The sequence below is a fragment of the Pundamilia nyererei genome, unplaced genomic scaffold, assembly GCF_000239375.1.
Source record: "Pundamilia nyererei isolate P.nyererei 1_Seehausen unplaced genomic scaffold, PunNye1.0 scaffold00170, whole genome shotgun sequence".
Lineage (NCBI taxonomy): Eukaryota > Metazoa > Chordata > Actinopteri > Cichliformes > Cichlidae > Pundamilia > Pundamilia nyererei.
Window position 1 is genome coordinate 713350 of NW_005187571.1, and position 27747 is coordinate 741096.

Below are 27747 nucleotides of genomic sequence, written 5' to 3' on the forward strand. Positions count from 1 at the left end.
CTCCTTCCTTCTCTCTTTTTCTTTTTGCTAAAAATATATATCTATGATATGAGTCTTAAAAGCTGATGGCCAATTTAGTATGGTGTGTTGCGGCCAAGGTCATAGAGATCTGAGTTCCTTGGTGTTCCTCCCTCCGAGGCCTGTTCTAATCTACAGAGCAAGAAGAGGGGCTCAAAGTCATTTCTCTAATTGCTTTTATAAGGTGCCCTTTTCACATGGTGTCTTCCCTGCTCATTCACTTTCATCGCCATTACAACACCTTACCTCTGCACCTGCTGGTTAGGATATGTCCATATTATACTGCTGTTGCTTTATATTAATATTACGAATCTCATATTCAGGAGTGATACTTCAAACCACAGGAATTCGACACTGCGTTGTCTTCCTTTACTCGCTTCTTCTCCTCGTCTGAAGCGTTAACCGGGGTCTGCGGGCTAAGTGTTTTGTGTATATATAGGGGTTTTTCTGATTCCTTAAGTGTTGCCTCTGCATTGGTGATCTATAAGAGGCGCTGAGGTGGTGAGCAGCACAAGGTGAGGGAAGATGGAAGCAGGGGTTAAAGTATGAGAGTGAAGGCTGAGAAGGATAAGGGGAGAGGGGGATGAGATTGAGTCTAGTGCATTAAGACAGTGTATTATTTGGTGGTTCCACTTGCTTGCGTCCATTAGGGGTGGCTTCTGTGCTATTAAAGGGGTCAGCGAAGTGTGTGCACCTGTGTGTGCCCACACGTGTGTGTGTGTTTTAAGAGTTAGTAAAGTGGTCCAGTATCTTATTGAACAGGATGGGACTCCCCTGCTCTAATACTTCTTCATTTTATTGGATTGGATGGCCCCGGTTATAATTGTATTAGAGCGCTTCCCCATCTATCCTCTCCTCCTTCTCAATCTTTCTTTCAGCAGTGATCACATGTCATTCCTGGGTACGCCGCGGAAAAGAGCAGGATAGAGAAGGAGAACCTCTGCAGTTGCCAACTTTCTGTATTCACCGAGGAAAAGTTTAACTGTTTGCCTCCATCCTTGCTCTTAGTCCTTCCTTCTCTCCTTCCTTATGGTGAAAGTCCTAAAGGTCATTGTCTTGTTACAGATAGCTCGTCTTCTGGGTTTGATGGCAGGTGACAGGTGAGAGGTGTTGGCAGCAGCGGTAGTCTGAGGCATCAGGTGATGTTATCTTCACGGTGACCTTGCCGATTTCTGTCCTGAACACGTGCCTGTTTTGCGAACGCGTAGACACGAGGACGCTCACTTTGCAGCGGTTTCTCATTTTTGGAGCTTATTTACCGCGTTTCTCTCAGAATTAGCCTTTCTGTTTTAGTTGTAGCGATAGGTTGTGTGTAGCTGGGGGGCGGTAAGCACTGTCACCCTGAGCCGAGCTCTGTGGTGTTGCCTACTCAGCGATTGCTCCAGAGTTAACCAGAGAGGCTTCGCTGCCTCTCACTTTTCCTTCGCCCTTGAAGAGACCAGGAGTTGTCAGGGTCCTCATAAAAACCCTGAACGATTGCGTCTATGCATTCTCCGTCTTTTTCTACTCCTTTTTTTCTTCTTCTCCTTCCAAAACCTGGCCATCTGTCTAATTGTTCACCTCCATCGCTTTAATGCTTTTTACATGCTTTTTCCCCCTCTTTCCAGGCAATAAACTTTATTTTCTTCGCAAGACTTCAATCTGCAGGGGGAGGGTAGGCGGGCGGGCAGGCAGGCTGCTCACCTTCTCCCTGCTGGATTTGCTCCAGTGGCCCCTCTTCAACCCCCCCTCTATCCTCCCTCTGGTCTCCCATTACTCCATCTCTCCTTTCCTTTCCCTCCATGTCTCTAGAGAAGAGGATATGTGTTCGTCAAGCTGACACCTGCTCTCATCTTCTCTGCTGGTCATACACACATAGAGAGCTATCCTGTTGAGGAGGCCTTATAGTGACCTGTTAATTATCACACTGCTGTCTCTTCTGACCTTGTTCGGAGGTAATGCCTCATTTTTCTCACAGTAAAATGAACAACTGAAGATGATTTTTTTTAAACATATGTGTTACAAATGAGGTTTTCCTACTATATTGTTACTTTGGTGACCAAATATTACTTTTCAATCCACCTGCATGTATGTGCATGTATACCTTGTGAAAGTGGCAAAGAGTATAAATGCACACTACACATATAAGCAATTAAATCAGACAGTTGTCTCCTCTCACCTGTGATTACTGCTGTGTACAGATCATATAAGCAGGTACCCTATAATCATATCTATAATAGCCATAATCAGCCCTTTAATGCTCTGTAATAGCATCCATATAATGGCATAGAGTGGCATCAAGAGAATAATTCAGGCATAGATAATGGTGTGATAGCGTGGTTTTACCCTTGAGTCACAACATTGAATTTGTTGTGTGCGTGTGCGGGCGTGCGTGTGCCTCTGTATGCATGTATAAACACACCCTGGGGCAGTTAAGGTGTCTGTAAAATGCCTGAAGAATCACATTTCCATCAGAAGATGCTCTTAACCCTTTATTGTTTTCTTTGTGCTCACTGCTCCATGGAGCGTCCTTGCTGTGAGTGTCATGTGTACTTAGCTGTGCTGAGACAGACACGCTGAGGAAAGACGTTCCCATATGACACCCAGAGACAGGAGATCAGATCAGAGGGGATGCAGGGGAGCAACACCAGTGGTGGCGGATGGCGAGCTGAACGCCTTTCCGGGTGTAATCTGAGCTGACAGTGTTCCTCTGGGATGGCGGGTGGGAGGAAGGAGGAATACCTGGTGCTACTGTGCCCAGAGACCAGAGCATGAGGGATGCTCTGGAGTCTGGAATCTACATGCTCCATCTCAATTCATGCGGCACGCACTCGTGCTAACATATGCCAGAGTCCCATGTGAGCTCATATGTTGCAGGTAGACCGAATCTGGCTTTTTTTGGTCGAGGGCCTCAGCAGATAAAGGGAAGAGTGGGGAGAGACAGAAAGGCATGGAAAGACTGTGAGTTGACAGACTTGATGAACCCCGTTGTATGATTTTATTAAACAGATATGGTCCTTGCATGCATTTTTGCTGAGGCCTTTGCCCTGCAGCACAATGCTACAGTAGGATGGAGGGGATGATGAATATTTAGCCTGTCTTCAGCAGTGTGTAAATGCAGCTATGCATTCACTTCTCAAGTCATTTATCTTTTTCTTCTTCTCTGCTATCTGTCTGCCAACATATGGTGTGAGATGAGCCACACACAAACATGCAGGGAGAGGACACTGTCACTACTTATGAGTTTCTTAAGAGTCTTTAGACAGGACGGTAACTGGAAACCGGGATTCTCATCAAAGTAAAAGTGGGGAAAACATGGGGACTACAAGCAAAGAGCGATCACTCTTCCAGGACTTGAATCACTGCATTGTCCTGTGGAATAAAACAGAATGCAAACATTCAGCCTCTACTTGTGATCACTATTTCCTTTGACAACAACGATTAAAATGGGCAAAAAACTAAAAAAAAGTCTTTGAAATGTCTTTAATTTGCTGTTACGTCTGTATTTTTCTGATCATATTGTTTTCTCTTTCTCAACAGCACAAAGCGAGAGTTGAAGCAATGATGTGCAACCTGGCTTCTCTGCGCAGCGTCAGGGAATTTGCTGAATCTTTCAAAGCAATGAAGCTGTAAGTATTAAACACAATGTTGTTCATTTTCATCCCTTCCTTGTTTTGGAAATGCAGGTTGTGTGTTTTTAGGATCAAGCAGGCGTGGTGTAATAGATGCCGTTTATAAATTTTGTCTCCTCTTACCCTTGCCTTTTGAGGTGGTCACAACTGAATTCAGCTGGCATTGGTCCCACAAAACCACACAGTAAATGGTGATGCTCATGCAGGTGCCCTGCATATGGAAAATTGCCCTGCGTGATGTTGGACCTGGACAATCAAACAACATGGAGAATCTCCAGTGTGGAAAACACAGGAGAAGAGTTTAAAAATGATTTATTAATTAAAGTTATGGCAGCGTGCCCAACTAAAAAAAATGATGGCATTTCCTATTAGTTGCTCAGACTTATTTTTAGTCTAAAAGCAGGAATAAATAAACAGTTAAGTTTAAAACTGTGGGGACTAAATAGCGTCTTTTATTTAGGACTAGCAACTATTTATCTCTTTTATTATGCCATACTGAAAGGACATCTAAAATGTTACTGATGGACACCATATGGGGAAGGCCCCAGGAGTGAGTGTGTCTATTTGTGTCGATTTGCTTGACATTGGTCGAACACACTTTATGGCACTTATTTTGTGGTGGTCAGCTTTTATAGCATGTGTCTTGCGTCCCGTGGCCGCTCGTACGGTTGCTATTTTGGGGTCATAATTTCTATCATCCATACGGCTCATCCACCCGCAGGTCTCTAGGCAGGGGAGTGTGTTTTTGTGTGTGCGCAGGGGTGTTGGTGTCAAGGGAGCCCCTTGGGGAGAGGCCGGGCAGTCATCGCCCGTAGCAGCCCTGGGGCAGGTTATGGCCATCCAGGACACGTGTCTTGGGTCACAGCCAAACCTCACGGTGGCTTCCCTCACTCTGTGTCTTATAGTTCCCTCCCTGCGCTTACATATATCCCTCCCACCCACACTCAAGTTATGCTGGCCTCCTTTCAACTCCTCAGTCCTCTCACACTTTAGTTTTTTTGCATATCACTGTTTACAAATGTTTTATCTGCCTTAGTTTCTCTTTCTTTCCCGTTCTCTCGTGTCGTCTCTACGTCTGTGTCGTTCTCTCTCCACCTCAGTATTTTGGCAAGGTTGTATTTCTTCATTAGCCGTGCTGTTGGGGGGGGAGTGCGGGACTCCCAGGGGACGTCAGAGTACATTAATTCTCATCAGAAGGCGAACAGAGCAGAGTGGAGGCTGGGAGCTCTGAGCTGTGAATGGCACTGGGCAGCTGTCTGAGTCTACCACCACTCTATTACTGCACGTATGTCTTCAGGCATAACATGCACAGGAGCGGCAAACACAGCACGCACAAATATGTGCATACAGACATACGCGGGCACACACACACACACTTGTAAACACACAGAGACAAACAGACACAAACACACACACATGCTCATACGCACATGCACAATAATGCTCCTGCAGCGTGTCATTGACAGGTGAAATGTAATCAGAGTCTTTTTCTTTTCCTTCTCTCGTTTCTCACTCTCTTGCTTTTAAGTGCTTTAGTCAGTGGCTTTCACGCTGCTTTGTGTTCCATTGACCCCGATTCTGCTTTAATTGCCTGTCCATTGAAATGAAATTACCTGGATATTGATATTGTTGAATGCGGCGCAGTTTCATTGGGATGTAATTGATGGAGGACGGCACTGACAGAAGGCCCTAATACAATTTCTACTGAACGGTCCGTAATTAACACGTGGAATTTGTTTTCACCTCTGATTTGTTTTTACTGAGTTCAGTTTTAATTTCAAGCATTTAAAATGTAATAGGGGATTTTTAAAAACTAAACAAACAAATGAATATAACTAAAAATAATATACAAACCAGACAACCTTCGTCCACAATTCTTCCATTCATTTATACTCTTGTAAGGGTTGGATTATTTTCTTGCTCCCTTATTATGTTGCTTCTGTAGTGCGAGTTTAAATGTGGGTCAAAATGAGTGGCGCTCTCATATCCACTGTATATGTGTTTGGAGCAAAGTGCATCGTTAACGACCAGCAGTACGAGCCAAGCTCACACAGGCAATCTCTTCCTGCTGGCCTACATTATCATAGAGGTCAGGGGTCATACCCAGGGGGGTTATTTAAAGTAAATATATAAACTGATGTCTCCCCGTTCGGTAGTTAACACCCTCGTTTGACCAGCGCTGAGATTGCACGGTGCACACAGTGTTGTGTGAGGTCTTAATGTGGACAGAGGGAATGTGGTGTGCAGCAGTAGGCCTATTAAAGACATTCATTAGACCTGCGCTTATGAGAGAGGGACTAACTGGTGGGCAGTCGAATTAACAGGCCTTTTACATTACAAGCAGACTCACCAGAGGCCCATCTGAGCTGCATGGGAGAAATCGCTGCACTGACCAGAGGAAAGTTGTTTATTTGTGGAGTTTTTTGATCACCAATTTGTGATGCTTTGTTTTTCTTTTGCCTTTACAGGTCATAACATGCAATGCTAAAGAGGTGTAAGTGCCGTAAGCGTTAGTTTAAATCAACAGCTGCAGTGAAAGGTTGAGGAGGTCGGGCTTTGTGTCTGTGATATTACTGCTCCTAGCCACTAAATTAGGGATGGAGCCAAGAGGTTTGCACACTGTTACTGTACTTCACACTCTATTAGACATGTGAACACTGGGGCAAAAACAACCAGTCTTTTTTTTTTTTTTGCCTACTTTTAAGCTTAGAGCGATTTCTGAGCAAATTTCTGAGCATTACAGCAACTTTTACTCTCCTATCTCGTGTTATCAGGATTAAACTCAGGTCGCAGAGGTTGTTTATTTACGAATGTTCTTTTAATTAAGTGAGTCTTCCTCAATTGTTTTATTTTGGGCGAAAATGTAAATATCTCACATTCCTAGTGTGTGCGTTGCCGATAAAGCGCTGAGGTCGGCGTTCTTTAAGTTGACTTGTGCCTAGGTTGGTGCTCTTTAATGAACCTTGTGTGTTCAGAGGCCTGAAGGTGATCGTACAGTACACTACTATGTAATAGCATGGGATGGCTCATTATAGCAAGGCATAACAATTCACACATTAATTTTCCAGCATCCAGTTTTTAATTAATCCAGTAGGCAGTCTTAAACACAGGGTACACAAATTGCCTTCGGCCTCATAATTAATTCTAATGGAAGAAATTAAAAATTGGTGGGGTGTGTTTGGATTGTTCGACTGTGTTACTGTGGTTTTGAGCTCGCTGGAGCGACGCTGTCACCGACAAGGATCTCTCGCTGCCCTGACCAATCCAGCAATCTCCTTCCCTTTCCGTGTGAGCGGGAAGCGTTGCTCAGTCGCCCACACGGATTCTGCAAGAATAAAAATGCTTTGCATGTCTCCGTCTCCTAAAACATATGCTTTCTCACTGGACCTTTTTAAAAATGCCAGCTCCTTTTTTATTCCATGACTTAGCGCGTGGTTTTTCTTTGATCTGTTTTCTTCTGCTTGGCCTTTCTGAGTCGATGTGTTGGTAGGTTTGGTTACTCAAAGTGCTTCCACAGAGCCAGTATCAACATCCATTACTTTCACCACCCCTGTGTGTTGAAACTGTTTGAGATTGCTTTTCATTGTGGTGTTGCTCTTGGATCCCAGCCAGCTGTATTCGGTATCTACAGTAGCTGTGTAGCCATTGGGAGTTGCACTGGAAACCTCTGTATCATATCAGCATTACTGATGCTCTGTCTCTGGAGACCTCTAAAGTCTACCGCACTTTGGAATAAGAAACCCCGTTTCCTCTCTCTGCTTTCATTTTTCTCTAATTCTCCTCTTTTAAAAAAAAAATCCTCCCTCTGTCTCTCATTACATCTTCTTCATCCAGATATGGTAGGAAATCTTTTTCTTTGGCCGTTTGTTTTCACTTCACAATCAGTCAAACATGTTTTGTTTTTCTGTTTTCTTCCTCCCATAGGCCGCTGCACATTCTGGTGTGTAACGCAGCAGTGTGCACTCAGCCCTATATGCTGACTGAAGACAACCTGGAGTCCACCTTCCAGATCTGCCATCTGGGTCACTTCCTGCTAGTGCAATGTCTACAAGACGTGCTGCGTCGTTCAGCCCCAGCACGTGTCGTGGTGGTTTCCTCTGAGTCACATAGGTAAAGAAAAGGAAGATTGACTAGTTTTGTGTTAGTGAGTATAAATATGTTTGATTGTTTGTCGAGAGGTTGCTGCCTGTATCAGTGAGGTCTTTCCATATTAAAGTCACGCTGATAATTGCCCAGAACTAGCCTGTCTAGTCTTCAGGAGTTCATCGCCAGTCGTGCACTTAAAGCCGCTGCACTGGCTAGTTTTCCCGACGAGTTGACAGATAAGACTTTATGCGTATTGTCAAACATGACAGCCTCACTCACTCAAACTCATTCCTTTCCGCATGCTGTCACTGTGAATTAAACGTATCATCAGCATGATGGATGGCCTTATCAGCTAAAATTTACTTTGATCAAGTATCTGCTCTTTTATGTCTGACCCCCCTGACTCAGCCCTTTCCTCCATTTTTTTTTTCTCAAGGAACTCCAAAGGCTCAAGTTTTTCTGTTATGCAGCAGACAAGCGCAGAGTCTTGCAGTAATCTGTAAGCCCAGACCCCGAGCCATGTATTTTAGAGCCAGTCCCTGTCTGTGTGCAGCATTGATCGTGGCTTCAGTCAGTCAGACGGCCAAGCAGTGATTGATTGGAGCTCGGCAGAGTGACCTGAGACAACGCGAACATACGCAGAGTTATTCTAGCAGATCAAACAGCAGCACTATTACAGGGGCCCTCATATGAGTTATGTTATACAGGCTGCCATGCATGATTGGGCAGGAGCAGCAGAGGGGATGGTTTGACACTCAGATTCACTTGGGGTCACTTTGCTATTACAAGCTGTAGGAAAAGTCGGAGGAAGACGGAGTAGGAAAAGCTCATGGAAGGAAAGGTTGCCGTGAAGGGAATATTGACATGTGATTGACGCAAAACTTGCTAAAGCAGTAAGAAAAGTGGGTACAGGCAAGTTTTGATTGTGTAAAAACTGTCGGGTTAGAATAAGGAAGATGCGTACTATTTTTACGTATTTGCAGTGGTAAGAATGCACAGGTATTCTCCTTACTCTTCACCCTACAGTTTGCTCTCCTTTTCTGCCTCCCAAACACTGCCTCTCTCCTTCTGTCCTCAACAATCAGCAGTGGCTTTAACCCCTTCAAAGCAGGCTAAAGCAGAACCAGAGAGAGTCAGTTACACACTAACACAGACTAGAGAGAAGGAATAAAGGAGCAAAAGTAGACAATATCTCATATTGCATCTTCCATTCTGTCCACCTCATTCCAGACCTATATTACATCCACTGAAGTCCCTCCCTTTTTTGCTTGTGTTATTTTCACTTTCCGCTGATTTCATGTTTACTTACTTAGCCTCCCCTCACAGGCAGTGGGTGACCCATGACCTGGCAGTATATTGTATTCCCTAAGCCCCTTGTCCGCTTGGTAAAGCAGTGACCTGTAAGGGACAGGAATGGAAAAGATGGACGCAGGAGTAATGGCTGGACACTTTATCAGTTTCCACCACAGGGGCTTACTGTGGAATTGACCCAATACAGGTTTACTTTACTCTAGTACTGCATCAGATCTGGTCAAACGAGAGATCATATCCTTAATGAAATTACCTCTGAAATATCTAAGCTGCATCTCAGAGACAGTAAACGACATGTTTGAAAACCAAAATCTTGACATTAATATCGCTGCGAGACCTCATTCAATTGTAACGAGGCACAGCTTCGGCTTGTCGTGCAAACAAATTTTGATTTACAAAAAAAAAAAAAGGCTTTAGCGTCGAGGCAATTGATTTATTAACCTCTACTTGCTGAAGTAGTTACGAAGTTGCAGCACATGAAATGAAAAGCCTGCAGATGTTGTAATTTAGCCAAGCAAGGATGTTGCGGAAGGCGACAGTAAACAAGAGGCAGCGAGCTTGTAAAATCACAACAAGGAAACCAGGTGACATTTTGATTGGTTGTTTTCTAATGACTGGATTAATATGTAGGATGTGTTCCGCTGGTTTGGAGCCTCATCCCGCGCCTCTCACACATACGTACACACACAGACGCATAAATACACAGTGTAGTTTTCGTGTATTGAGATTTTTGTGTGAGCGTGTAATAACACAACGAGTAGTGTAATGTTTAAGGGGCCTTGTCAAACATCTGGATTTTAACAGCTCTGTCGCAGGCAATTAAAGAACATCATGTCACGTCTTTGATTTGTATGCAGAAAGCGCCACACATCTGCCGGCGGAAAGCCTACGCGCAGGCCGAGGCAGACTCACACTAACTACTCTTAATGCAAACTATCTTTCAGGTTCACAGACCTCCTAGACTCATGTGGCAAAGTGGACCTTGCGCTGCTGTCCCCCTCAAAGAAGGACTATTGGTCCATGCTGGCTTACAACCGCGCCAAACTCTGCAACATCCTCTTCAGCAACGAGCTCCACCGGCGGCTTTCGCCTTACGGTGTCACCTCCAACGCATTGCATCCTGGGAACATGATGTACACCTCCATACACCGGAGCTGGTGGCTGATGACCTTTCTCTTCACCCTGGCCAGACCTTTTACAAAGTCTATGGTAAGCGAGAGAAGAAGCTTGGAGAAAGTGTTATATCACCTCACGAGTGCGCAGGCTGTAGCTCAGCCTGCCTGAAGGCTCGCTGAAACGCTCGACTGGTTAACATTTGACATTACTTTTCATTGCGCTGGAGTAATTCTGCAGCTAGTTATATTTTTCTAAATGCAAAGCCAGTCTGTGAATTTGCGACTCTCATATAGCGCTTACAGAGCCGGCGTATTTGTCTTGGCACATTTCTGGGAGAGAGGACAGGAACAGGATGGAGAGGGGTAGATCTGCTGAAGGCTCAGGGAAAGAGTCTGGGTTTAATAGATAGAGAGATATTTGTGGTTTGTTTTCCTCTTCTGCATGGCACTGTTTGTTTAACCCTGAAAGACAGTTTTCTATCCTCTCAGTACTCTATTCCAGAGAACCGCGACTATTATAGGCTGCTGTTAATGCCTAATCCCAGCCCTAGCTCCTATGCAGTTAAGTACTAAAATAAAAAAAAGTTCTGTGCCTAATACATTTTTACTGAATGTGGCAGCTCTTTGTTGTTGCAGTGATTTAAGTTTCCCCGACCAATCAGTATATTTTGGATGGGTATAGTTTTTGTGTGGGGTGCCATTGCAAGGCCACTGCTGTTTTACAGACACAAGCGCACAGTATAGGAGAACCTCTAGCATCTGTACCTGAGTTGTGGCTGATCTGAGAACTACTACCCAGTTTTGGAAGGATGGCATTAAGGAAGGATTTTGAGTTTGGCTCAGCACTTTTGTGATACAGTGTCTTTTTTGGGGATTACAGTAATGAAGCTGCCCAGCACTACTTCAGCTATACACACATGCATACAGCATCCGCTGTGGCATCTGGTTGGATCATAAGATATCGGACAACTTACAGCTAAACTCCCGTGAAGGGTTTAACCTTTACAGTGTGGCTCAGACACCAACTGTTGTGAATGTGTAAGCATCTGCATGATTTGTATGTGTGGGAACGTTTTAATAGCACATGTGTGTGTGCGCACGAGATGATATAAGGTGCCTGAGGTTAACGTCCTCACACGCTTTAGATATGAACGATAAAATCCAGCACCGTGATTTATTTCAGTCCATATTGTGTCCTGTGCTCTCTAAGACTTTTCAATGGATAGCAGCACTCTACCCTTTAGGCTCCATAGCCTCCTAATATATGCTTTAGTTTGACTATTACATCTTTCCATTAGCTGTTCTTCATACTTTATCAATTTAGTGTTTGCACTGAAGTGAAAATGTGATGTTGAAAGGCAGCGTGGTGGAGTTTTAGTGAAGCGTTGTTCTGATCCATCATGTTTGACAGACGCAAGGCCTCGGGCCGTCATTTGTCTCTCCGCCATTTGACACAGGATGAGAGATGAGAGGAACGGCTCCTCAGCACCTTTTTGCAAAATGCCAGGCTGAATATTTCCTCAGTTTGACTTTTTCTGTCACAGAGCACTCTTTTGCGTCCCGTCTCTTTATTTCAGAATGAATTTTTTAATCACTTCGTCTCGTGTTTCATTCGTAAAAGCCAAAGTTTGTCCAGCATTCCTTCTAATCACATTATTTGGAATGCTACCCTAGTCTGGATGATACTTCTGTGTATTTTTTCATGTATCTTAAGGAATGGGTGCTAACATTTTAGGAGCAAGCACACATAACCAATTAGCAGACGGTTTTCTTTTTCTTTTTTTAAATTGTATATGTCATTAATTTAATGAAGTGTAGATGTTAGTAAATATTAAAGGACAAAGGTAGAGCTAGTAATTAAATTCTGGTGTGCTGACACAGCGATTAGCTAAAACTCATGTCTGATAAAGGCCACACGCAGACACACAGCCTTACGCACAGACTCACACAGATACACAGACGCACCCCTAAGCTGAGCATTTGCTCTTATTTAAATCTGGGCTTGATAAGGCCCCTGAAAGTGTATCCTCTTTAAAATCCCACTCCTCACTCCTTCTGCCCCCACATTAAGGGCTTAATAAAACAGTGATATTATTTCAGTTATTGGTTGCAGGGATATGAAGATGCTATCGCTTTAATTGCTTGCGTACGCTTGCGGGATCCATGGAGATTGTTCTGGGATGCAAACATAAGCAGAATGTTGACTCCAAAAAACAATCACAAAGCCCCCATGTGTGTTCTTGCGCAAATAACCAGCCCCTCATTTAAAGCACAGGTTTGATTTATATGAGCACAGGTGGGGTAAAATAGAGCTTTTCAACACGAACAGACACACATGGACAAGCACACGCATGAATTCGCAACACAGAGACGGCTGGAACACCTGGAGCTACATGTGATCCCAAGTCATTAATTGACAGCTATTGTAAAGGTGATCAAATGTCATGTAGGGCTATATGTGCCGTGGTCGGTCATTTAATCACATCCATGTTTTCGCCCCTTATTAATTGTTTCCTGCTCTTTTATGTTATCTTTGAACTTGCACTCTTTTTTTGTGTCTTTTCTTGTTGCCGTACTTTGGTCACGTCTAATCAAAACATGTGTGACTTCCTCGCTTTTGCATTCCTTGTGTTGTGGTTTGAACTTAAGAGAAAGAAACTTCTCTATTAGCAGGGAGCCCCAGCCCACTCTGCTATTGATGCACAGAACTGATTCAATTTTGCTGAGTTGAGAAAGACATCTATAAAGAGCCATGACATTTTAATCAGCCAAACTATCTCTCACTAACATCATGTTCCCCTCCCTGTGCCTTGATCTACTTATCAGAGATTGTGCAACCAGGCCTGTAACTCCTGTTTCTTTAATTCAGCGTGTTTAGTGTGGGAGTTTTGCCTGTGTCCTTTGGTGTGATTATCAGCACCAAATGATCTGGCCTGAAGTTGTGTGTGTGTGTGTGTGTGTGTGTATATGTGTGTGTGACAGAGAGAGAGACCTAAGAGAGAGCGAGAGAGGCAAAAAAACATCTGCTATCAAGTGATTTAGTTAGAGCAATTTAATGCAGAAAAGTTCGATTGATGCAGATCTTGGTCGATTTATTTGATCAAACATTGTAGGATTTGTGGGTCTTTCTAGATTGTAGATGGTTTCCTTTGAATCTGAACTCTGGGCACACTTTTAAACAGCACATAATGAATTTCAGTGACTGTTGCAGTTATTAATTTGGCTGTAACCTTTGTGAAGTTGTCACCGTCCTGTCATGCTGGATCGCTGACCCTGTGACATTTTGTTGACTGACTGATTGCTCCCTCAAGATCGGTATACCCTCAGGCTCTGAGCAGCTGGGCTCAGCCTATACCCATCAAATATATACCTTAACTATAGGCAGAGACAGTGCTGAGCTGAATGGAGACCAGTGTGTGGGCAGTGGCTTCAGTACATCATCCACTATAATGGGTAAAGAGAGGGGAGGGGTGCTGTGGGCACAGGCCTAAGAGGCTCTACTGGTCCAATCAGACGCCTCGATTCTCCCAGAGGCCGGTTTCATCAGCGCTCACGCCTAGTCCCATGCTTCTTAGCGTTTTTGCATGATTATTTTACCCAAGATCCTGCCTCGGGCACCCAGCCACCTTTTTACATATGCACAAGCTGAACTTTTGACCAGGCACCAGCAGTCAGTGGTTCAGGCACGAGATGTGGGACTGGCGTTGCCTCCTTCTCAGCTGAGCCTTGCCTAATGTGACCAGGAGCTCAATCCTGCAGCTTGGGGGTTAACCCAAGAGACAAATCTTGCAAGAGAGACATCAGCATTACCATTTAGCAGACACACCGTAGAATGGCTGGTTGGTGCTATGTGTGAGTACAGCAGGCACTGTTACTTCGGTATCAGTTTCTCTCCTGCAGCCAGACATAAGGTCAGATGCTCCATCTACTATCTGGTGTAGCCCAAAGAGGCGGGCAGCTTTGCTGTACACCTAGGAAGCCTGTGTGTATGTGTGTGTGCTGCTCAACCATGTGGAAAGAAAGAGGAGCAGAGGTCCCAATCTCCTCGCCCGCCCCCCCACCCTTCTTCACTGTGAGGTTAGATGAGCTGCCAGGCCGTTGTAATAGAGTCCTCTTGGATGATTAGGGGCTACACAGGAGGGGGTCAGCTCCAGCCTGACTGGAAACACTGTGTAGGTTTCTCTTTAGTGGGGTAGAAAGAATATTAGATATTATGCCAACTGGCATGAGGTTCACACGCTGTCATGATTCAGATTTCCTTTAGAGGCCATGTTTTAGACCATTTTTGAAGAACTAGATATAATCAATGTGATATTCCTGCGAGACGTATCCTGCCGTGCTGCTGCACTACGTAGAGAGAGACATCAGCAGGCAGTGAGAAACAAGATGTGTTGGTGTGGCATGATAAAAGCATACAATCCTATTTGCCTGTATTGACATGTGTGTTCTGCCCAATCCTGTTACTGGGATTATTGGCCATGGAGATACCATTTCATTAAAGAAAACACACAAATGCTCAGGCACACACACACACACACACACACACACACAGACACACGCACACACACACACACACACAGGCACACGCACACACACACACGCACGCACAGTGGGTGCACAGAGATGGCCTGAGGCCTGGTTATGTGCTCCATTGCACAGGGAAACTGTGTAAATGGTTTATTGTGGATGAGTTGATGTGATGGAAAGCGTGTCTGGATCAATAAAGAACCAATCAAATGCTGACAGTCTGCTGCTGTATGCAGTCAGTCATTCACCCCTCATGCCTGCGTACAGTTATACAACATGAGTGTGAAGGAAGGATGAACAATATCCCTGTTGAAAACAGAAGAAGTTTAAGAAGAAAAGAAGTAATTTTTCAACAATGAAACAAACAAAAAAAAGCTTAAGTCTGCAAAAGATTGTCACTTTTTTTTTTTTTTTGCGTGCATGAGTTCTGCATGTACCTCTTTCTAAGACGTGTTTCTGTGACTGGTTAAGATTTGTTTGTGAAGAAACATCATTTAAAGAATCAACCACATCCTCTGCTCCTCCAGCTCCAGACACCTCAGGGAGACCATTAGGACGGCTCCCCAGCTGGGGTTGTCTGAGTCGGGGCTGAGTCTGAGTTGGGGCTGGGCTAAATTACCCCAGAGCTACAGGTCAGAACCAGCTAGACCCTGACTGCCAAGGGACACTCTCTCTAATAGAAGGGATCAGAACAGGCCAAAGAGCCAGAAAGTGACCTGGCCAGAGAGACATCCTTACTCACTTACCCTCTACTCTTCCACATCGCCTCCTTCACCCTTGGTCTCTCATAGCTTTAGAGCTTCAGAGCTTTTCTCCTGTAACCCTCAGAGAGGAGAGATGTAACCTATCACCTCTTTCTCACTCATCCACTGCTACCGTTTTCCTGTTGCTGACCCTCACAACTTGACACACGCACACACACATGCACGCACCACTCCCTCCCTTCTTTGTTGTCACACAGAGCTGATGGACTATTTTTCAAATTGATTTCAAAAATGTACATAAGCAGCCGATCCCCTAGCCCAGATTACCTATTGATTTTTAATATGAAAAGCTCATTATATAAGCAGGAACTGCAACACAAAAAGCTAGCCAACCTTTGCATAAATCCTTTAATTGAATTTCCAGAGCCCGTGGTTCTACATTTTTTAATTAAATCCATTTCTTTTTTTAAGGGTTGCTGTGTAATTTGCATGCTGTGAAGTGGGTGCTGTCCCAGATAAAGTGCCATTGATCCTTATTAAGGCTCACCTCTGGGCTCGCTGAAAACCAACCGCAGAAATTAAATGTGCTCATGGTGCATACACTTATTGCCCGCATGATAGGATTAGAGGCGGAGAGAGAGAGAGAGAGAGAGAAGGAGTGATGGGGCAAGAGGTGGTGCAGGAGGAGGGGGTGGGGGGCGTTATTATTAATAGTTGTTCATATTAATGTAATATTTCACCTGTCCTTCTGTGGGATGAGATTGTGAGGATGCTGTTTGTACTGTAAATACAGCTCTGTTTAGGTTTCATTCTGGTTTCTTTTCAAACGTACTCGGGCCCGGCGGTCTCTGCCTGGGGTCGCTGTGAGTTCACCTGCTCTCCAGATTAAAGCAAAAAAAATCTGCTTCTCTTTGTCTAACAAATACACGCATTGCAAACATGCATATTTTGTTTTTATTTATTTTGTTTAAAAAAATGAAACGAGGATGTGAGCATGTTTTAATTGAATCAATGATCATATTGCTCATTGATGCTTAAGTAGAGGGCGTTCGACTAACTTTATAGGGATTAAATGATGCTTAATTTTCTTGTCTTTACCCCACTTAACATGTGTGCAGAGGTGCAGGTGTGAGTTTTTGTTTTAAATACTGCATTTGTTCTGTGTGGTAGCTGGTAAGGCAGGCCTCCCCTTTCTTGTCTTCCCGTGCTGCTGTATGCAGACGGCGGAGTAAATCAATAGGGATTAACCTGTGACCTCAGTCACATACTTATAGCCCAGTCCTCGCTGCTCACACATCTCTCATCAGTTTCACTTAAACACTGCACCTCACTCAATAAGGCACCACACGCTAATTCATTTCAAAGATGGAGAGACCTCTCTTTTGCGATAATCACACACACACAGACACGCACTCACACTCAAACACATATGCACATACTAAAAAGCTAAAGCACATGACCGAATAAACAAAAAAACAAAACAAAAGCTAATCTAACAGGATGCAGCAAAGAAGAGTTTTGGATGACTAATACATCACATTAAAATATATTTTTTGATGTTTTCTATATGTATGCTGCATGTGCAATGAGGTAAAGGCTTCAGCTCATTATTATTTCTTTCATTATTGGGGAATCAGATGATTATCCTTAAATCAACCGCATAGTCATACGGTCTATGAAATGGAAAAATGTAAATAAATAAAAGACTGAGATAAATCTGATGTCTTCAAATGTTTTGTGTTCTCCAGTCATCCGAAAAAAAAAAAATTGCTATCTGGGAAGAAAGCCATGAAATATTCACGCTGAAGATTGAGCGACTGCTTGCTGTTAACTTAACTGATTTAGATATTTTCTAATTAGTTTTCTGCTATTTTGATTGATCAGCTGGTAAATATTATTTGAAAAAAATCAAAACATGATGTAAAAAAAAAAAGATGGAAAAGGAAAAAAGTTAAGTTCAACTTGATTTGTATTAAAATTTTAAGTTAGAAGCACAACAAGGAATGTGCCTGGAAACAGCTGAGAATTTAAATGAAACTGTTTTATTAAAGTTTTGGGTGAACTGACCCTTTAAATACTGGGTCTGCTGTTTTTCTTTAATATATAGACAGCTGTAAGAAAGGTGGACGGGGCTCACGGTGACTTAGTTCACTCTGTTAAATGTCCTTGAACGCAGTGGATAGCCGGCATGTCTGACTTTGTTTTTTGTACAGCTACATACCTTCACACTCTTCTTTTCTCCGTCTTCCTCTTGAAACATTGACACCGGCTGACTGATTGGTCTGATGTCTGTCTGTCTGTGACAATGTGCGTGTTTGTGTGGCATGCATGTGTGCGCGTGTTGAGTGGTGCAGTGTCAGCAGTATGTGGTGCGAGTATTGACCCAGACCTGTCCTCTGCTCTGACTGCCTCTTGTCCCTAAGTTGTCATCTCTCTCTCTCTCTCTTGCATTCTCTTTCTTCCTGTCTGCCTTTTTGTTCTTTTCATAGTGGATCCCTTCATGGTTGATCTCCTCATGCATTGATCAGTGTTTTGTCACCTTTTTAGTCACTGCATTCAGTGTACCGACTAGTGTCAAGCAGGCTAATATGCTATAAATGAGAAGTGTGGAAGATTGGGTAAAACCCAGAAGGAAGGAGCCTTTCTTCCGTGTCAGTCTTTTAGTTATTTTTTTCACTGTTTCTAGTGTGGTCTCATTTTTTTTGCCCTCTTTTTCTCTGCAGAGTAGAAACAAACAGTATCTACTCACTCAGGTGTGTGAGGTGCTGGCCAAAAACGGGAGCTCTGATTTCCCCCAGATCATATCATGATCCACTCAGTCAGACTTACACAGCTCGCTTCCTTTTTTGTCCAAAAGGAACCAACCAACCATACATATTTACGCTCGCACACGTATAGAGCACATCCTAAATGCCTGTGGTTGGACGCCCTCCTCTCCCACCGTCGCCACCACCACCACACACTGAGGTTAGACCACTCTATATGCTATTGATTGCACTGCTGTTGCATGTTGTGCTCAATCACGAGTTCCATGCGTCTACCGTTGTCCTCTCCCACCTGGCCCATTAGATTAGGCTAATGCATTCAACCATTGATTAATCATTACACTCAGACCTGATCAGCCAATCGCCTACCTGGTTTGACTCTACTTGACCCGTGGACCCTGGCTCTCGTGTCATGTGGCCAGCTCTAACGTGTTAAAAGCACATGCAGCTCACAGCTCCATCTGATATGTATTATGTTAGGGTTATGGGAGGCGCGATTCAGATGGGTTCACTACCTGTATCATATTCAATACTGCGCATTTCCATGCATTTCCTAATCACATGCAACAGAGAGCTATAGATTGTATCATCGAGCACATTACTGTTGGAACACTGATCTCAAAAGTTAACACGAAACAGTGCAAGCAAGTGTGAAAACACTCTTCAGTCCCTCCTTGCACTGCTACAACAGGTCTAACTATTGGTTTCTCTGGTGATATCATGCTGTTGCTGAGGGAATCACAAGCAGGCTTCCCGTAGATTGGGCTTTTCCAGCGCATTGCACAGTGGTGCTGTTGGTTTGGGACCTGGAGAGTTTGGAGGCAGGGTCAATGCCTTGGGCTCTTTGTCGTTTTCCTCGAGCCCTTCCTCAACAGCTATTGCAGGGCAGGTGTTGTGTTTGGGGAGGCTGCTGCCTCGGGGGGAGGGGGGAAGTGGGGTTGTCGGGTCTGCTATGATGTGTAGTTTGCTGCACTGTGTCAAAGTAAAATCCATATGAATGCTAGAGTCCCGGGATTTCTCATCAAGAACTAGAGGGACAGGTTTACTTGCCGTCACTCGTCAGTGGGTTTAATGTTGTAGCTGCTCAGTATACTCCTCCTTAACCACTGAACATGTGTACTCTTTAGTTCGGTCTTATATTTTACTGTCTGTGGCATGCTGTTTTATACAGCTCTGACAGCTACTAGAGAAGCAAGTTATGCTGAAAATGAAGCTTTTTACACACAAAACAAATGATTAGTAAATAAAATGTGATAAATTGCCAGGATTAAATTGCTCAGCAGCATTCAGGTGGTTAAAGAGTACCCCGCTGATTTAGCATTGTACCTCTACAATATTTAAAGACCCACAGTAAAGACTCCCTTGGTGCCTATATTACCCAAAAAGAGTTTGCTCAGATATACGGATGTTTTTACTCTCTTTGCTAATGTGGCCATGGGTCGCTAGGTTTAAACACAGATGAAGAGGGTTAGTATCTTTACAAAGCCTACACTTCATTCCCAACTGTTGAAAATATAATATATATTTAATATAAAATATAAAATCATAACCCTGACAGGGACACTTCTGCTGCACGTTGAGCACTTTTGAGACAGTATGGTGAGTAAATCTTTAAATACTTTATTTTCAGTGTTTCAACTCTTACCTTATTTTGTGCACACTTCTCCCACCTCGTTTAGGTGTGACCAAGCCACACTTTGCAAATGCATACACAGTAAACTAAAGTGAGAAATTCTCTCTGTTGGCTCTATGCAGCCATCAGTTATTATTCTTTCACCATGGCAAGTTGTTTGTAAGTAATCATACACTAAGTCCTCCTCTTTTTTCCACTCCCTTCCTCCTGTTTTGTGCTGTTTTCCTTCTTCCACACCCCTGTCTACAGTATTGAGTCAGTCAGTGAGGAATAGCTGTTTTAGGGACAGCCCTATTGATGTGTGTGTGCGTGCGTGCGTGCCTGTGCGTGTGGGATGTGAAGCACCGGGCTGAGTGATCGGGGATAGATGTCCTTATTGGATATGAGCTGGCTACTCCGTGGTTCTGCATTAAATTTGTATTGAATAGGAAATTAATGAATGGATAACTTTATTGATGTTTTGGTATTGAACATATAAACAAAATGTTCTTTTGAAGCATTGTGTGAGCGCTGCACCCCAGGGGGGAGGGAGTGGTCCCAGTTGTGCTTAAGAAAGAATAAGTCCATGTTAAGTCCATAGTGCATTGGAAAAGAGAGCAGATAGATCAATGGGAGCTTGCTGCTTGAGACACACTTTAATTGTGTTGTTTTCTTTCAGATTTCTGTCCTCCTACATCCATCTCAGTGCAGCGGTGACAGATTTGATATGTATTGCAGTCAGTGTCATGAAGACAGATATGAATTTATTGAACATTTTCAAAAAGGGATTTGTTCAGCTTTTATTTGTAAACCCATATGGACTAAAAGGGGGATGTAGTTATAGTGGAGTGTTTGACAAACGGACTGTTTCTTTATGTTTTCTGTAACTTTTTTTCTTTTTTGGTAAGTGCTCCGATGCCTTTTGGTGTAGCTTGAATCAATGCTGTGCTGCCGCAATCAAACACGTACAACTTCCTCAAAGTGGAGTCGGACTGATTCTTTTCCAGCGAGTTGGATGGGAACAGATCAAAGAGATGAGAGATGGCGAGTGGAGGAAACTTGTTTAATTAAAATGAAGTGATGAAGGGGGGCGGGGGATAGAGGGATGTTCTTTGATGCGTGCTGTGGATGCACCGTATACGTTATTCAGTTATATTACTCACGATTTTTGTTTAAGAGGTTCCAGCTGAGGGTGGGACGGTAGGAGGTGTTGCAGACGCAGGGAAAGAGGGAAGGAAGGGGCGAGCTTGATGAAGTTTCTGATTATCCAGCCTCCTCTGGCACAGGGAAGAATTACTGAATGCCATTTGGGTCAGTGCTCTTTATGGAACTACATTTATGAAATACATCTCTCCCCCTCTTTCTTTCACTCTTTCCACCTCTCCCTTTTTGTAACTCTCCCTTCCTCCCTCCCTCACTTCTAATTGGCGATGCAATAAAGGTGTGTGGGGTCAGTGGTTCTTCAAGGTGAGACTGCATGTGTGTCTCTCTCTCTTTCTCTGGTGTTCTTCTCCAGACACACAGGCAAGCGGCAGTCGTTCCTGCCGCTCCAATCTCACATTTTCTGCCGTGCTCACAGAAACCGAAGGCCTAAATCCACCGTCTGCACCTTAAATAACTTAACTAATGCCGCGCCATCTTTTCTCTGTAATAAATGGCCCTATCATTGGAGAGCTCCGTGCTTACCGCCCTGCCCTCCTCTCTCAGCTCTGCTCTGCGTCCTTGTGCCAGCCTGGTAAGCCAGAGGGCACGCTGTGGGTGAATCAGAGACAGCTTCTCTGCCAACACACCCAGTGGGAGAGACCCTGCCAAGGGTGCCAAGGCCTCAAGAGAGGGGAAAAAGGGGAAGATGAGAAGGTTTGATTTGGGAGGAGATGATTGAAGCGAATGGGGGAAGAAATGAGGTAAAAAAAGCAAGAAACAGAACGACTGGTGGTGTGAAGTTTGAAGGAGAATATGCAGGATATGCGTCACAGAGGGATAACATAATAACTTTTTTGCTTTGAGGTCCTCACCATACTTGTGTATTTATTTGCTTTAAAGGTCCCAAACTATTGCAACGCCACAAGTTCCACACAGGCTCTTTGTGAAGATTGCACTGACCCAGTACCATTTTAGGCCAGTAGGGGTCATTGTAGTTCAACTGACTGAGCAGAGAAGTCTGATCAGTGATTGTTGCATCTGCGGTTCATTTGCAAACGCAACTCTGCTGTCATGGGCTCTCATGCACATTTATTAAAAAACACATATATATTTATATTGTGCTGCACTTTCCGATAATAATCGGATGCCTTTTACTTGCGGTAATCTTTGCAGGTGATCTGGGGTCAGTACTGTTACTACTGACAGAGAGCTCAGTGCCCGTTTACATGAAAATACCAGAAATGAGGCATGCACCCCAAAAAAACCAAGACACCACCTTCTGCTTCGCATGCCGATGCAGCCTAATTGATTCAGCACTTGAGCTGGTAATTTAATGTCCAGGATGAGGAAGCCTCTGTGAAGTCTTTGCCTGCAGGTATTGTTGGAGACACCAGTGTTGAGAAATAATTGCAGAGTCACTTGTTTTCTTTCACCAGGGCTAAGAGGAAACAAAAATCCTGGTTTCTGTCTGCATGCAAATGAATGTTTCTTAAAGTAAATTACACAGTTCTGTCTGCAGATAGTGTCTGAATGTAAAGACAATAGAAGTGACTTGTAATGCTGAAAACTTGAAGGTGTAATAACATATAAACTCTGTTTTTGACCAATCTAAACTCTTGGTATCCACCCTTAATTTATGTATACAAATTAAGCATGCCACTGCTGCCATTGACCTCCAGTAGATGAATATTAGATGAAGCAGCAGCCAATATTTGAATAGCTGAGTTCAGGACGGCAACGATTTTAATGGCAGCAAGCAGCCATTAACAGTATATCTGAAAATAGACAGAGTATTTTTCCATAGATCATTAATGACGGAAAATCTATCTCTCTTTCCTTCCCCCCATCATTCAATATATATCTCTCCTTTCCTCTCTTCGTATTTTTCTACCTTTACTATATTTCATCCATGTCATTCTTTATTTGTGCCGAGCTCGAGCTCATTCCAGTTTCCAACAGCGAGAGAGAGAAAGAGAGGCCTTTCAGAGCTTCCTATTAAAATGCACCAGATATTGGAATAGAGGCTGCTAATGTCTGTTTAGTATATAATCCACGTTCCCTCCTCCCATATTCCTTGTTATTCTAGTTTAGTGCTGTAATCAAGCAGGGCTTGCCAATAAAGTTTATTGTACGGAGCTAAGTGTCAATATCACACACACACCCAGGGCAGAGAGGTCCCTTTAATTAGAAAAGGAGAGAGAAGAGGCTGTGTGTGTGTGTGTGTGTGTCTGTGAATACCTGTGCATGTCTATGCGTGCATTTATTTGTATGTTCAGATTTCTTTGTTGATTTTAGCCATCATAGACTATAAATGCCATTCAGCGTTAACAGCAGGCCCGTTCTTTTAAAATGTATTGAGGAAAAAAACCAAAACCAAAAATATGGCGCTGGGAAAAAGAAAGAAAATCATAAATGTGACACCAACTTAAAAAATTTCACTGCTTTTATGAACAAATCAATTCTAGCTTTACATGACTATTGAGCCTAGATGTTTTGAATCTATGTCAACGCTGAACAAACAATAATCCCCGCTATATGAAGTATTGATTAGACCTGCTCCCTCTCTGTGTGGCTTTATTAAAGGTACAGTTGTTTAGGTCTTTATGATGATGGTATAACCTGATGGGAGAAAACTTTCACAACTACAGTGGGCTACCTCCAGATGACAAAATAAAAATAAAAGACACTCTTTTTGCAGATGAGCAACTCTCGCTTTAATCGTTTCTCGACTGCGACAATAAAAATGTTGACATTTTCAGCCTGCGTGTAATCCAGAGTAATGTTTTCTCCGATTGGAAGCCTCTTTCATTTTTCTCTCTGGCTTGATTTTTCTTTCTCCACTCGTCTCCTCCTTCTATTAGGCCACTTACAAACAGCATGGTTAATATGTAGAAGGATATTACTGATACGAATTCTTTGATAGAAGATAATTTGAGCGAGGGCAAAAATTGAAAACACCTCCCACTCCTAAACACAGTGTCCCGCGGTGGTGAGGGGTGGGCTCGTGGCTTCAATCAAATAATAAAACACAAAACCATTTCCCATTACACTGCAAAGAGATTAAAGGCAGATTAAACGTACTGTATGGGAGCTGGGGCCTGTGTCAACCGCCGATAGCGGCGCGGTCCTGACAGGGAAAAGGAGAAGATGAGGAGATGATGAGACGAGAGGAAAGAAGAGAAGAGAGGAGGAAGAGGGGAGGAGGAGAGGAAAGAGGAGAGGTGAGGGGGTAAATGCACGACGCAGAGAGGGAAAGCAGATGGAGGAGTAATTTGCGTGGGATGTAGATGGGGGAAACATGGCTGTGTGTCAGTGCTGAGCGATGCCTCCCGTTCTGAAAGAAATCAATTTAGGGCGGGACGGGGACGCCGTGCATACAATAATTGAATATTACTGCGTACTATCTCCTTCACATGCAACTGCTCTGCAGCGACTGTATGGGAAAAGTGAATCAGACGCTAGAGCGAGAAACACAGGGTCAGTGCCCAATATTGAAGCGGTTCAAATATTCCGCGGATATTAAGTTGAGACTCCAAATAATCTCTTCGAGTTAGAACGTGATGGAGAAGAGGAGTAGTGTGCGCTCATATCGTCGTGACCGTCGCATCCAGCGACCGACCAGCCTTTCTTTCTGTATGTCGGACATATCAGATGTGTCAATTCTGTCTGGACCACATGTTGTGATCGATAATCACAACTGTTAATCAATGAGCTTTTAAATAAGCAATGACCCTCTGTTACGAGGTTAGCCTCATTTATTGGTTTACTTTAGGCTGAGTGACACAATCAACTGGTCATAAGAGCAGTTATGTCTCAAGAAGATCAGAAGAAGTTGTTTTTTTTCTCCCACTCTCTGCTTGTAAGTTCACCCTTTAGGGCACAAACACACACATAAAAAATTATACAGGTCAGACAAGAGACCTGTATAATATCTAGTAGTTTTTAACCCGATGCCACTGACTGCATTTTAAAATGAATTAAAAAAATAACTTTTTGGGCTCTTCAGTTTGTTCTATATTTAAATAATTAAAAAAAGTAGCAACATAACTCTTCACCTGTGATTAAATGGCAGAAAGTTTGTTATTATTGCGGCTCACAATTAGTCTTGAATTGATTCAATCTAAGTTAATCCAATATTTAATTTACGCCTTACTTCCACATGGTTCCTCTGTACAAACGCTCATTAATTCTTTGAAATGATATCAGACTCCTCTGTTATACTATCATTTAATCATCTCTGAACATAATAATCATCCATATATCATAACGGGTGATCAGGAAACATTTAATTAGGATAATTACTCATTAATCCACCGAAAGGGCTTTTTTTCCCCCCTTCTTTTTGCAAGGTGCCTCACAGATTGTTTGTGCGGTTTGTGTGTGGATGGCTGTGTGTAAACCCACGAGTGTGCGTTGTATGTGTGTGCATTTGTGTGTTCATATGCACGCAGCGTGGCCCGTGTAATATTCGTCACTGTCTGATTTACTGTAGTGAGGCTGCTGTAGTAGGCCGGGATCCACTGCATTTATCTCCATTTCTTAATGGTATTTCAACAGCTCCTACACCATCGGCTGTTTCTCATTTTAATGACTAGAGAAATGACTCGTGTGTGTGTGTGTGTGTGTGTGTGTGTGTGTGTGTGTGTGTGTGTGTGTGTGTGTGTGTGTGTGTTTTTATCCACACACACACGCACATTTTTCATTCAGAAGGATGCAAATGTAGGACTGAGCTACCTGGGCTGCCGTCCATAAAGACAAAACAACATATATTTTTGTTTGAGTAGGGGAGTTTCTGATTGATGCGATAGCGACTGGTGGCTATTGAAGTGACTATTGTTACACTGGTTGACGTGATTGAAATTGGGTTTCTCTTCTGCCCTGCTCACACACTAAACCCCCCACTCACTCCTCAAACACAGAGATGGTTCCTACAAGATCTGACAATTACAAGAGGAGCTTTTAATCAATCTGGAATGCAGCTCGGAGGGGCAAGTGATGGCAGTGGAGGAAGAAAAGGACTGATTACTCCCTCTCAATCTTTATCTCTTGTTCCCTTTCTCTTTGTTCCACTTCTCTCTCTCCCTCCCTCCCTCCTGTTCCTCTCTCGTCCCTTCACTTTTGCTTTTCTACATGGTCCATCCCCTGTGATTTCAGCCACAGAGTATTTAAACAGCCCCTCACTTCACTTCCTCCTATTTCTTCTCCTGCTTTTTTTCCCCTCCCTCCCAGCTCTTCATGTTTGACTATTAGCTGACATGCACACAGGGAGCATCGCTCATCTCCCCAATTTCTCCTCCTCTTGCCTTGTGCCTACCCCTCGCCGCCTCCTCCTCCTTCTCACTTCTTTCTCCTGCTCCATGTGTAACTATTAGCAGACATGCTCTCAGGGAGTCTGATGAATATTTTAGCAGCCGCAGGGAGGGGCTCCAACCCTCTTCCCCAGCATCCAACACAACTAATGGACCAGAGTCAGTGTTTCCCTTTGCACAACTTAGCATTGTACTCTGCGTTTTGTGCACATGGACTGTGGTTTGATTAGGCTACGAGTTTTAAGAGGCTGGAGAAGGTACAAGGTGAGAGTACAGCTGAAGTGTAGTAAGTGCTTTCTGTATCAACAGTCTCTAGCTGCACAACTACAAGACACACCTACTACAGGACACGCCTACTTGGTAGTAACATCACACTATAAGCCACACCTACATGATGCTGCGCCTCTGGGTAAATTAATGTTGGAGTTGAGGCAGATTTATGGTGTCCATTTGCGTAGCTGTTTGGCTACACTCTGCTGAATCTGGTGAAGAGCCAAATTAGGACTGAGATTTGCATTAGACTGAGAGAGACCTCTTGTTTCCAGCTCACCTTACTGTCTCCGAACAAATGTGGCACTTTGTCATTTTTTAAAAAAACCATAAAATCATACATCATTGATGCTGTTTAAAAAAAACAAAACAGTTTACATTTTTCCTTTAATTTTATTAAGTTGGACAGTTGTTTGTGTGCATTACCACAAGATGAAGCATGTTCTGCTTTTCATTTAATCATTTAATCAGCATTTTTGACTAGACATCTGTACGACTCAGAATGGGAGTCTGTCTACCAAGTTTTAGCTGTACAAGGCACAGTGTATGAAAATTATGTGGATATCAAGTCTTCCTGGTCCTTACTGCTTAAAGCTGAATGTTTTGAGTTTCAAGATGCTAATTGGTTACTGATATGTGACCATGTGTGTGGCTTTGCACCTACCCATATGCTCTGTGTCCTGGACTGAAATGGTTCACTAAAACAAAATCAGTACAATCCTCCTTGCGCCCACCTTAGCATCCACCTTTCACTCATCTTTCTCCCTGCTTCACTTCCCTTTTTTCCCCTCTCGCACCTTCCATGTCTCGTCTCTCTGTGAGGTACAGTACCCGCTGTGTATGTGGGCGCTTTTACAGTATGTGTGTGTGTTTGCGTGCACGCTAATCTTTAGATGAGGGGCTGGTGGTTAAATCATGATGCATAGTCCAGGGCTGCTCTGGCCACTGTCATTAATCAGTACAGGGGCGGGGGACGTATCTGCTTTTTATCCATCTCTTAAATCAGTCACTGCAGCTATCGGCAGCCCTCCCTTCTCTCCCCCCTCCACCACCCCTCCATCTCCTCCCTGTCCCCCAACCCACCTCTCCCCCTCCCCGACGGGCCGCTGATTGAAGTGGCATTGTTTGGGAGACAAGCGGCGCTCAATCAATAGGCAGTCTCACTAAATTACCGTTTGCATGAAGAATGAAGGGCCGCCCAACCTGACTCCATTCAACTGTGGATGTGCTGGCTGTGTGTGTGTGTGTGTGTGTGTGTGTGTGTGTGTGTGTGTGT

At 43.6% G+C, this 27747-nt stretch overlaps 1 protein-coding gene across 2 annotated transcripts in view; it reads left to right on the top strand.

Moving 5' to 3' along the window:
- wwox (WW domain containing oxidoreductase) overlaps nt 1–27747 on the top strand; it is a 132762-nt gene that overhangs the window by 34089 nt on the left and 70926 nt on the right. For both annotated transcript variants that reach the window (XM_005745964.2, XM_013914089.1), the window contains exons 6-8: nt 3538–3626; nt 7554–7739; nt 9971–10235. In XM_005745964.2, coding sequence (XP_005746021.1) covers nt 3538–3626; nt 7554–7739; nt 9971–10235 — 540 coding nt within the window. The remainder of the gene's footprint in view (nt 1–3537; nt 3627–7553; nt 7740–9970; nt 10236–27747) is intronic.